Source organism: Halichoerus grypus, chromosome 14 (assembly GCF_964656455.1).
Source record: "Halichoerus grypus chromosome 14, mHalGry1.hap1.1, whole genome shotgun sequence".
NCBI classification, from domain to species: Eukaryota; Metazoa; Chordata; class Mammalia; order Carnivora; family Phocidae; genus Halichoerus; species Halichoerus grypus.
In genome coordinates this window covers 51,985,583-51,998,519 of record NC_135725.1, presented here as the reverse complement: position 1 = coordinate 51,998,519, position 12,937 = coordinate 51,985,583, and the positions used below count along the sequence as shown (strand labels likewise).

The following is a 12,937-nucleotide window of genomic DNA, read 5'->3' as shown; positions in this document are numbered from 1 at the left end:
GCCCCAGATCTTCCCTGGGGCCAGTCTTTTCTGGAAACTTGTTTGTCAGCTGTTCCACCAATTTTCATGAGCCCTTAGTATACTTCCACCCAATCCCTGGTTTTTGCTTAAGTAGCCAGAGTCAGTTTCTGTTATTTGCAGCTAAAAATCCTAACAACCAAATCACAGATTGTGGCCTCTCAGTCACTTACTCCGGACTATCAGCCTGGTGAAGGCCGAGGTGAAGAGGTTTCCTCCTATGTACCTGGCTGAGTACACTCCAGCATCCTGGGGCTGAGCGTGAGGCAGATGCACTTCTAAAATATCAGGTACTTCGTGCCGGGGCACTGAGTGGATGAAGGAACCTTATAAGGGAGAAGAGTGGAGAACAGTGGGTCACACGCAGGTACTCCTGTTTCCCTATCTGGCCTCTCCACTTCATCAGCTCTCCCTGACTGGATATAGAAAATGTGCTCTAGCATATTGGATGTAGAAGAATGAAAAGGCTGAGCCAGGCAATGCTCTCCCCCGATTGAAAAAGTTATGGTGCTAGAGCAGATAGGTCAGTCTACACAATCTACCACCAAAGGTATGAAGATAGAGGTAAGGCTAAAGTGCCTATCTTCTGCAGGAAGAGATGAACGGGCAAGGGCATCCCTGCCACGAATCTATTAATCAGGAGACACCTAGAATCACTAGCCCAATATGGAAGTCCTATCCACCCACAGAGCCCAGAATAGTCCCCATCAATATTTCGCTGGCTCAGGCAACTGCCACCAGGTGGTGCCAAACCACAGGTGGAACTGGACAGATTTGTAAGACACAGTTGGACTCCCAGACCTACCACCAGCTGGCTTCCCAGGCTCCATCTGGTAATTTCCTTAACCTTGCAATCAAGCAACCCTCATTTCACATGGCTGAATTTGGGACCTCACTTATCACCTCATCATGGGGATTTATTGTACATTCAACAATTTCATATTATATATTCATAAATATAGAATGTACGTACATTCATATATGTATATGAATCTCTACTTCACTCGATTAAGCGACCGACCACATTGCCTAATAGAGCTTCTTTAATAAGATTCTGCTGGCTTGCATCATAACAGCTTTGTTTCCAACATCTGCCCCCAAGACTATACCAGGATAATGACCCAATACGTTTCATGCGATCTCATGTCTCACACCATGGTGCTGGCAGGAAACGAAACACATACTCACCGTTTTTGTAAATCACTGCATCTTCTTCTTTAGTCAACACCTTTTTGAAAGATATGTTCACATTATCTCCCCTGTCCACAGTCATGGTTAAAGTAGCTGGTAGGAAGGAAGCTTTTAAAAGAGAGAAAGAAAACAAATAAGAAAATGAGGTCACACATTTTCTCCAGGAGCAACTGAACTTTGAACTTCAGAAGATGGGGGCTGGCACTTGCCAGGAGTCAGCTGATTTGTAACAGGAAAAATAATGGCAGCTAATGGGCTTTAAACTTCGTTAAGGTTTTGAAAAATGTGATGAAAGGAATAGTCATTCTCTCCGTAAAAAGGTAAATATATATATACACACACTATACATATACACATTTTTTTCCATACAACTAGTTGGGGAGATAAGGACTTTATGTTGATTAATATCTGATATCAAACTAAGACCTGATATTAGCTATAAACTATAGTAACAATGAATCAAACACCCTTCTCCAATCCCTACCAAGTTTTCTCAAAGTGGAAAAGAATAGAAATGGTTAGATATTTGCCAGATGGCTCTTCCCTTTTGGGTCATGGTCCTTTTGGGTTGTATTGATCCAACTAATTCTAATTGCTTTGGAATGCTACAAGCATTTCTCGAATGGAATCAGCACAATGCTGGACTTATTACCAATGGTGTAAATATTGGAATATTGGACAATAAGGCAAAGATGAGACCCAGTATCTTCCTCTGAATTATATATAAATATACATTTATTATATAATATAAATATATAATTAAATATACAGACATACACACAAACTGACATAGAAATTGAACTGGGCAGTACTGGGAAGACCCTAGGGAAGCTATTGTATATTTGGCTTATAAAACCCTTTTGGAAACATCTTTCTTTGTGTCAGTCTTGGAACACAACATTGCCGGAGTCCTTTGGTTTGTTGGACAAGATGTGTGAATAAAATCTTCTAGCATTCTTCCAGCCACAACAGTTTCTGAATTCCCTTAATTTACATCACAACCTACAGAGAGCCACAATTACAAGAATAAGAGAGGATTAACTTTAGGCTTTATTGAGGTGAGCCAATTTTTTAAAATTTCAGCCTTATTGAGATATAATTGACATACAGGTTAAGCCAATTTTTAAAATTTAAGGATCACCACTAAAAGTAGAGAATCAGAATATATAATTATCCTAAACATGGAGAGCAGGAGAGATATAAAAGGAGAGAAAAAAGCCCAAATAAAAATCACAGCATACAGAAAAGATAGATTCTGCCAAATGTATGTCAAAAGCCAGAGAATCCTAGAACGAATTTTTTTAAAAATACATATATATATATGCGCCCTTTTTCATGACCTACACATTAAACATAGTAACACATAAGACTGAGGGAGAGAAAAATGTATGCCAGACTCACTAACTGAAAGAAGCTTGTATTGCAATATTTATGTCAGAAAAAATAATTTATTCTAAAGCCAAAAAAAAATTTTAGGGATAAAGATGGTCTTTACATGATGATATAAAAAATGGAAGATCTAGTAATCGTGAACTTATATATGCATCTAACAACAGCTTCAAAACCCACGAAACAGAAACTGACCGAATTAAAGGAAGAAACTGACAAATCCACAAGCATTGTGGAAACTTTCAGAAATTGATGCATCACAGAACAAAAATTACTAAGGACAAATAACGAAAACCTGAGTGACGCAATTAAAGATCTGTTGGCTATTCATGGATCCCTGACCCAGTTATAAGAACATGTGTTCAAGCATATTGCCTGCTTTATTAAGCCACAAAGCACATCTCTATAAATAACATAGAATCAATATCTTATAGAACAAGTTCTCTGACCAGAAGCACCTAAATTAGAAACCAGTAGCAAAGCACCCTGTGCCCTAAGGTTTGGATCCCTATGGCATTTCAGCCTAGGAGCAAGCAAGCCTGCTGCAGTCGGCGGGGTGAATCAGCCTTCCTTCCTGGCTCCTCTGTGGCTCTCAGACTCGTGGCTTGAGAGAGGCTGATTAGGTACGTGCACACCATGGGCTTAGAGGGCTACCCTGGGGGGCAGAAGATGCCTCGAACTACACTCAGAAGGATTCAGCTTTAGGTTCCTCTGCCTGTTCTTCTCTGTGTCTGCATACCCAGGCATGGTGCCCTGCCAGGACAGCCCCATCAATGTGTTTGGTGACATGGGGCACATCTAGAGAGAGAATGGGATAGATCCAAGGGCAGTGTGAGCGCTGAAAGAAGACAGTCCTGGGCTTGAAGCTACTCTCCACCACTTACTGGACCTCTCTGAACGAGTTACTTAACCTCTGAACATCTCAGCTTCTTCGTCTCTAATTTAGAAGTAAAAGTATTCACTTTGAAAGGTTGTTGGGAATATGAAATGATGTATTCCAAGCCCCTGGGTACTTAGAAGAGGTCAGTATCCTTTCCAAATAACAACAAACGACAACACTGCTGTGCTGACATTTGTAATATGGACAACAGTGGCAGCTTTCTCACAGTTCTAAGACGGATCAAGCATGCAGGGAAGGCACGCACGACCAGCAGGGAGACCTAATGGGGCTCCCGCTCGCAATGACAAGGGGCTTCCTCGAGCAAAACTAACGCGTTCAGCTCCTGCTCTCTGTGGCATGATCCTGGGCTCCTGTGAGAATCTTTTGTGACCATTTTATACAGTTGTTCCTTTCTCTGTGGTTTGTTTTGATTTTCTGCCCCTTTGTGTGAAGATCTGACCATGGAACTTCTCACTCAGCTTTGTATCCTGAAAAGGAACTGACATTCCCCACTAGGCTCGACTCCCAACTCCAACGGCGCTTTTCTTTTTCCCCCACTCTGTGGCTCTTTATTTTTTCAGATTTGGTGGCTTTTAAGCTCCCTGTTTTCTTTCTTTTTTTTTTTTTTCTTAAGATTTTATTTATTTATTTGTCAGAGAGAGAGAGAAAGCACAACCAGGGGGAACGGCAGACAGAGAGGGAGACGCAGGCTCCCCGCTGAGCAAGGAGCCCGATGCGGGACTTGATCCCAGTTCCCTGGGATCATGACCTGAGCTGAAGGCAGACATTTAATAGACTGAGCCACCCAGGCGTCCCATAAGCTCCCTTTTTTCTTAGGTGGAAACATGGTCACAGCAGAGTCCACCGCTATCCAGTCTGCCACCTCCTGTATTAGGGGCTCTAGGTTGACTGTTCTCTGCTGAGTATTAATAAAGGGGTCTACAACCTTCACGCTGTACTTTGATGACAAAGGAGCCCCACTTGGACACAGTACGCATAGATTAATGTCATGTGATTTGACTGGATCATGAAAACAATAAGCACATTTCAATAGTGCCTACTAACAGGCCCTACTTTTTCTAAGCACTTTATACAGATTTAATTTTCACAATGTTTCTATCAGATAGATAGTACAATTATCCTAATTTTACAAATGAGGAAATTAAGATACAGAGAGGTAAAGTAACTTGCCCAAAATCACACAGCAAGTTCATGGGAGGGTCAGGATTTGAGCTAGGTTACTTGGCTTTGGAAGCCTTTCAGAGATTATGTAATGTTAGCACTCAAAAGGCTTTAAAGTCCTAGTACCTCATTTATAAATGAGATTGCTAGGGCCTGAATCTGAAGGTGACTTGTTCAAGGTCATTTGGATGGGCTAATTCATCAACAGAACTTAACTAAGAACATGATTCACTAATTCTTTAAGGGCTGGTGAAGAGAAGAGATGGTAGTAACAGTTATAAACAAAGATATTTCTCATCGATGTAAAATAATTGAGTTAATTTTGGGTGTCTCCTTTAATGACAAAGACTAAGGATAATAATGTAGTTTTAAGTCCGTTATTATTGTGTAGTCTCATGAGTGTGCTATCCACTGTCTACCCATGTGGGAGATGGAGTTAAGGGTGACTTAGTCCCTTACTTAGTCCCCTAAGGGTGACTTAGTCCCTTACTGTGAATCCATGTGAAAGTTGAGACACAGGGCGCCTGGGTGGCTCAGTTGGTTAAGCAACTGCCTTCGGCTCAGGTCATGATCCTGGAGTCCCAGGATCGAGTCCCGCATCGAGCTCCTGCTTGGCAGGGAGTCTGCTTCTCCCTCTGACCCTCCCCCTTCTCATGTGCTCTCTCTCATTCTCTCTCTCTCAAATAAATAAATAAAAATCTTAAAAAAAAAAAAAAAAAGAAAGTTGAGACACAAACTCAAGAGGCCCACACTTGCCTCAACCACACTAGCTCTCCAGACCCATCTCCCTCCAGGCCCCGTGCCTCAGCTCTCAATGGCAGCCGTTCTGAACTATATTCAGTTCTGCCAATGGGCCACGGATCACTCCCACTCAAGTCATGAACTTCCTTCTTCTCTGCCCCTTCCTTTCCCATATGTCTCACCAAGTCCCGCTCATCCTCAGTCTCCATGTAGATGTCCCTTTCTCCAGGAACCTTACACATCCCCTGGGATCCAGGGTAAGGGCCCCAAGGCTGCTCTCTGAATGCCCTTGCACGTCCCCACGCCAGGCCCTGCACAGCGCAGCGCCCCTGCTAGACTGAACTGCCAAGACACAAGTTCACGTCTGTTTTGAAAGGCAGCGCAGGGTGTTGGTTAGGGCCTGGCTTCTGGGATCAGCCTGCGTGAACCCTTCCAGGTCCAACAAAGGAAACCGGGTGTGTGAATGCACCTAAGTTGCAATAGGTATAAGCCTCATCTATTAAAACCGGTCCTAACAGTCCTCACCAGAGACACATTTGGTAAAGACTAAATTATACAGTAACGTATACAAAACGGCTAGGGGAACGTCAGGCACGTAAGTATTCGGGAAATGTTACCGTCACTGCAGCTCCCATGTGTGACACAAAAAGAGGCCTAAGTGTACTTGAGGAATGAAAGAATATATGAATGAGTCGGATCCCAAGTTTTCCTCTTTATGCTTTTAACACATTCCTTTGTGTTGTTTGGATATAAATGCTCCTCCCTATCAACTTCACAAATCCTCTTTGCAAGGTTTGATGTCCTTAAAGTAAAGCTCTTTCTCAAATGAAACTAGGAAGGAAATAACCTATGTTTCCTCCTGATGGACACTCTGAGACAGCCGTTTAGATGTGAAAAGGTTTCAAACTTCATTTATACCTCCCTACCGCCAAATGAAATCACCACTGAGGTTTGAACAAATTGCTTTTGAATTTTTTTTTTTTTTTTTGCATGATGCCATTGATAAAAACAGTTTAGCCATTTGGAGTGTGCGAGCCAAGGTAAGCGTGCTTTGGCACATCTCAAATGGATTTTCCACTTCCTCCCCAGATGCACGAGTCAGCAGCAAGCAGGAATATATCGCTGTTTATCCTATCCTGCTATGTCCCTGGGCAGGCACCTCTGGGATCCCATAGTGTTTTGCTAGGGAATTAATAGTGTCACGAAGACATCGTTGTGGAGGTTTTCCTGATTCACCATAAAGGATATCACTTTCCTCCCACTGTATTTCAGCTACTAGACGGTCAGCGAAAGAAACGGAGTCAGTTCAACAGCCTGAGATGTTGTTATTAAAATGCAGGAGAGAAAGCACTACCTCTTTTTCTATTTTGTATAAATTTCCACATTATGTTAATGGATGGTATTACATTTTTCCACAACTGAGTAGAAAAATAGTCTTACTAAATTATTGCTTATTCCAAGGCACTATGATGATTACTGAAGACTTACTTTGAGCCAGATATATTGGTGGTCTCATTTGATTCTCAAACGTCTGGGGTAAAATCCCTACCTCCACTATTTTTTTCAAATGAGAAAAATGATTTCTTTTTTTATTTTAAGATTTTATTTATTTATTTGACAGAGAGAGACACAGCGAGAGAGGGACACAAGCAGGGGGAGTGGGAGAGGGAGAAGCAGGCTTCCCGCGGAGCAGGGAGCCCGACGCGGGGCTCGATCCCAGGACCCTGGGATCATGACCTGAGCCGAAGGCAGATGCGTAACGACTGAGCCACCCAGGCACCCCAAGAAAAATGATTTCAATCAAGTAGTTTGCCCTGCATCCTATGATTCAGTTGCAGAGCGAGGCTCAAACCCATGTCTCTACACTGTGCCCTGGGTGGCTCTGCAGGCTTTCCGTTGGAGTTGCTCTACTTTATAAACCAAGCGCTCAGAATGGGGGAGGGTGGTTAACAGTAAGTGGGAGGGATGTGCCAAGCGTATGAATGGTCATCCGCACAGGCTCTGCAGTCAGGTCTCTTGGCATCAAATCCCCATTCCCACCATTTACAAACCGCTATTGTTACTCTCTAACTTACTTTGCAATATCTCATTTCACCCCAGCTTTTAGCAAAACAGCTACTGTATCCATCAAATTTTCATGTAAATTCACTTATGGGACCTGGTTTTGGTATACACCATCTTATTTCAAACTTAAGATGATTTTGAAGGTACTGTTATACTCATTTCACAGGTGATGCAAAATGAGACCAACGGATGTTAAGGAACTTGCCCAGGGCCCCAGAGCTGGTAAATGGTGGAGACAGAATTAAAACTCAGGTGAACAGGAGTCTAAAAGCCATCTTCTCTCCATGCTTTCTCACTAGCAAGCCTGCCTTTACCGCATTTAACTGAATTTAAGCTCTCCTTTACCTGCGCTGGCCTAGACTTTCAGTTTGGAGCCATCATGACTGTTGGTCCTTGACTCCCAAAATTCTGGTTTAATATACTCTACAGGTTCTTACTTCCGCACTGTCAAGGACAGACCCAGGCCAGCCTGAAAAGGGCACATTTCATTCCTATGAAGGCAATGGGCACAAATCTCAGGTTACCTTCATTCAGAATGTGGAAACGTCAGCAGAAAGGCATAATTTTATACGAGGCAAATCCCGAATGACACGTGTGAAAAATAATAGGGCTGACTTTTTAGCCATGATAGCTTTGGCACACCTCACATCCCTTTGTTCAAACTCTCTTCCCTCACCGGAGAGCGGCATTCCTGGGAACGTCTGTTGTGCACTTTTCCCACTCACCCTAGTGTCATTTAAAGGTGACCGGTACAGTTTTGCTAAGAAAACCTTTTCTTTCATTTGTAATGAAGAGTAATTTTATCACTTTTGACTTTAAAATGAGCTTGCTGCCTTCAAATCTTTTAATTACCAACATTAGCAAATTCAAAGAAATCTTGTCAGGTGGACCCCAGTGAGGGGCTGACTCTAAGTCCTTGCTACCCAAAGTGTGGTGCACAGCCCAGAGGCACCTTATCACCTGGGACCTTGTGAGAAATGCACAGTCTCGGAACTCTCCTCAAGGACCTACTGAATCAGAGTCTGCATTTTACCAAGACCCACGGGTGATCTATAAGCACATTCAACTTTGAGAAACACTGGTCTAAAAAAATGCAGACTCCTATCTAAAAAACTGTCAATCAGAGACATGTGTAGAGGTGTGTTATTCATGTGGATCAGTTTAGCAATGAAAAAATCAAACCCTGACAAGTTCACAATGTCATTATCTCATGAAATGACACATTCTCGGGCCACAGTCCCTGTGATTATGATGGCATGGATCTGGAAGGGACTCCTTCGCTATAGGTATGACCAGCCCAGAAAAAAGGGCTGATGTGTGAGTGGCCAGATCATTCCAGTCAGAACAAGGAGAGGGCATCTCTGCTGGAATTCTGTGCCTTCCTCCCAGCAAGCAGCATCAAGATACCAGGAGTCTACCTGCCTGTCCAGGCCTGGGGGCCTGAGGGCAAAATAGAACCATTAAATAATATGCACAACATTGCCTTCTCCAACTGTCATCAGTTTGGTGGCCTCGCCTAAAGATTTAGCTTAGAGCCACTTACATTTTGGGAGAAAAGTTCCATCCCATCACTGCCTTGTGAGGCGGTAACAAAGAATAATATGCCCCTTTTGCAGAAGCCCCTCAACATCTCCCTTCAAAGTTCCAGTGCTCTGCGAGCTAAGTGTGGCCACTCAAGTTCTAAAATGAAACCGTGGTCTCTTTCCGAGAATGGTAGCCTGCAACAAGGGCCCCAATTCTTCATTCCTCCCTGTCTCTTTGCCATTTAATAGTGGGATGCCCATCCATTTCAACTTTAGGCTCAGCTATCTGACTTTCTTGGACAATAAAATGAGACAGGAGTGAGAGCGTGCAATCCTGAGGCCAGCTTTCAAGAAGCCTTGTGTGTTTCCACTTGGCCTCTTGCACTTCTGCCATCTCCGTGAGAATAAGCCTAGGCTAGGCTGTGAAAGGAAAACAGACGCAGGGAACAGAGCCAGGCTGGCGCAGCCGAGGCCGGCATAATACGCCTACGGTCGGCCAACATCCATGTGGGAGAAAGCCCAGTCCGGAATGGCAGGGCCCCCCGATCAGCCCAGCTGACTTACACTCACAAGCTATGAATGCTCACTGCTGTGTGCCCCTGTGGTTCGTGGTTGCGTGGCCACAGATAACCCATACACTAAGTAACCAATTAAGTTATTGATAGGTGTTTCCCTTTTAAGTTTTTTATTTCTACCACATTGTCCCCTGAAAACAGTAATTTCTGTTAAGAATACTCAGGGGCAAGCAAAACAAAGAATCAGATGAAAAATCAACGAGAAACTCAAAACAGCTAATATTTTGGCATAGACTGTTGTCTTCATCGTTGTGATTTCCATATTACATACATGTAACACGTTCATATCTCCCCAAAGGCCACAGAGCTCTTAGTACAATATGTCATACATTTCATTTCATCTCATGAACTAGGCACAATGTCTAGTGAAGGGGTTGAATGTGAGCGAGGTGGACTGGCTGGGCTCTTCTCTCCTGAATGCTATGTGTGTATGAGACACAAGCAGCAGACAAGGTCTCCAAGCTCCACACTCACACAGCCCAGGCCCGGTCTCCGACTGAGCGGCTGCCAACACAAGAGCTGTGTGTGTGTCTCAGCCAACCTCACGGCTCCGACTAAGGGGCATGTTACCTTGCTGCCGCATCTTCATGGTCCGGATCCTTATTGCTTCTCCTCGAACGCGCCCTTCACAGAAATATGCACCGTTGATTTTGCTAGCCTTTTCTCTCTTCCAAACGACTTTTTTAGCCCATTCTCTGGTCACATCTTGAGTAACTTCCAGGGGATCCTGGTGCTGGTTCATTAAGGCTTCAAAGTCCCTTCCTATAGTGATGGGTTCATGGGGGCGCCATCCAGAGGCGATGCAGGTGAGGGACGTTTCCGCGTCAGACACGAGAGGTAGGGAATTGATCAGGATCAGGTCCATGGCACTGTCCACTGTTCCTAAAAAAGAAAGAAGGTGTGTCATCTATGAGGAAGGTTATTAACATGGCTCCCCAGGATAAATGGGTGCTTACCAAGTCCTGGCTAAAAATAGCTTGGGAGCCGTCTTCCTAAAATGCTACTGTTCCATAGGACAAGATCCAAAACTCTTTACCATGGCATCACCTAGACCCTACTAACCTCTCCTGCCCCACTGCACACCGTAGCTGCCGTGGACTCTCAGTTATTTTCCATTCCCCAAAGCAAAGCTGTGCGTTATATCCCTACCCAGTTTAGTGTCTGTGACATTAGCTAGGTGTTCAGCAAATGCTTGTTGAGTTAAATTCACAACAATAGCATTATTGTCATTAATTATTAATGAAAATAATTCTAATTATTAAAAATTAATGATAATGTGGTACTGCCACAGTAAAGTATTCTCAAGAAATATATCAACTATATACACTGTATGCTAACTTTATACACTCTCATCGTTGTCAAAGAATTCCACTAGAGAAGGACTGAGTGAGGTCCACATTTCCTTCTGAGCTTCATTTGCCTCATCTTTAAAATGAGGCTAACGAGGGCAACTGGGTGGCTCAGTTGGTTAAGTGTCTGCCTTCGGCTCAGGTCATGATCCCGGGGTCCTGGGATCCAGCCCTGTGTCTGGTTCCCTGCTCAGCAGAAGAATCTGCTTCTCCCTCTCCCTCTTCCTGCTCCTGCTCTCTTGCTCGCTCACTCTCTCTTTCAAATAAATAAAATCTTTTAAAAAAATAAAGTCATTTTAAAAAAACGAGGCTAACAAGACCCATCTTGCAGGATTCTTGTAAAGATTAAATGAGATAAAGTACCTAACTTCCTAAGCACCGTGTCAGCTGTATATGGGGTCAACAATGACCATTATTTCGGTTCTCTCTGTTCTGTTTCCTGAACACCTAGGCCCAAACCTCAACCCTCCCCAAATGTAAAAATGAAATTCTATCTGGCCTTTAGAAGTTATTCCATAAATGATGAAGCGCATTTTAGAAAAGAAAATCCCTTCTTTTCATGTTCTTCCCCTTCTCTTACCTCCCTCCCCTCTCTTCTCTTCTCTTCTGATTTCCAAAGTTTCTAAGATGAACAAATGAAATCTGTGCCTATGCTCTGCTCCTGTCAAGTGTGGAATACTAGGGATGGAGGATGTTCTCTGGCTCAAGTGATGGTTGATCCCCAAGTCTACATACAATGATCAGGGGGCTTGACAGGTCAAGCACAATGGATGGCAAGTTCCATGAAGACAAGGATTGAAGCTCTTTTGTTCACACTGACATATATAGGAATACCCTGCCTAGTCTCCGGATATAAAGGACTTAATAAATATTTGTTGGATGGGTGGGTGGGTGGGTGATGGATGGATGGGCAAATTTTATTCCAGATCTGCTTGATTCAAGTTCACCATTCCCACCTCCAGAATAATGAGGTTAAAAGTGAAAGTGTTCTTCTGAATCTAAACTGACTTCCTTGCCCATATTTAAAAGGCTGTTCTGAGAATTACTGAGTTTAAAGAAAAAAAGCAAATGTTACGGTTTTTATAAAATGCCACAGAAAGCTGATCAATGGTTGCTAAGTATTTAGGGTTGATTGGTATTCATTTACCAGATCTTTTTTGAGCCTCTGCTTATGTTAAGCATTATGCCTGCCATAAAGTCCTCATACAATTTTTTTAAATGGCAACTACCAGTGTTGGATGCATGCAGTGATGTTTTGAGAATGACACTATTAGGAGTTACATTTTTATCTGATTAATTAAGAAGAATGTCAAAGTCAAGTCTTAATGTAAATGGGAATGTGAGCTATTTTTTTTTCTTGTAATGTTAACTCCATACATGGGATTGAGGGAGAAAATCTTGCCTTGAATGGGTGTATCTTACCCTGAAGCATCTATCTGGCTCCAAGCCTCAATAGTAACTTCACAATCTCCAGAGAAGAGACAGGGGTTGGGATAAGAAAAATGTTGTAAGAGAGGGTAAGTGAGGAAAACTAGTAGTGGAACTAGGGCCTCCAAAAATAACACTGGAGCCCAGCTCGCCTCCATATGTGGGTCCAGCTGTGCCTCAGAGTGAACAGCACCTTGTCTCCCACATTCACTCATTCCAGGCATGTTCCCAGAGAGAGTCATCAGAGGAAGGAAACGCCGTAATTCTTTCAGCTCCGGGTCAATCCAGCCTCATTTCTAGGACCAGGGGAGTGACTTGCCAAAACCAAGGGATCTGCTCTGAACTCACTGAACTCGCTCTGGCACTGGCTCTGGTTTATTTAATGACTTTAGGAAATAATAGAAAACGCAGCTGATTTGAAAAGACAGCCACACTTCATCTGTACATTGTTTCTGGGTATGGATCTGGTTTCTTTTTCCTTTTGCTCCTCCCAGTTCTCTCCCTTTATTCTCAGTGACAGAAAGGGAAATCGTGTACTTCCGAGGGTCCAGACTGGACTATGCTTTCCTCCCCTTATTCAGCAAGCCACTTACAGGA

At 43.3% G+C, this 12,937-nt stretch overlaps 1 protein-coding gene across 2 annotated transcripts in view; it reads right to left on the bottom strand.

Annotated features, from left to right (window-relative positions):
• Positions 1 to 12,937, bottom strand: part of TEK (TEK receptor tyrosine kinase) — a 93,129-nt gene that overhangs the window by 41,997 nt on the left and 38,195 nt on the right. For both annotated transcript variants that reach the window (XM_036106368.2, XM_036106369.2), the window contains exons 2-4: positions 10,134 to 10,445; positions 1,207 to 1,317; positions 192 to 344 (exon numbers count right to left, since the gene is read on the bottom strand). In XM_036106368.2, the coding sequence (XP_035962261.1) occupies positions 192 to 344; positions 1,207 to 1,317; positions 10,134 to 10,445 (576 nt within the window). The remainder of the gene's footprint in view (positions 1 to 191; positions 345 to 1,206; positions 1,318 to 10,133; positions 10,446 to 12,937) is intronic.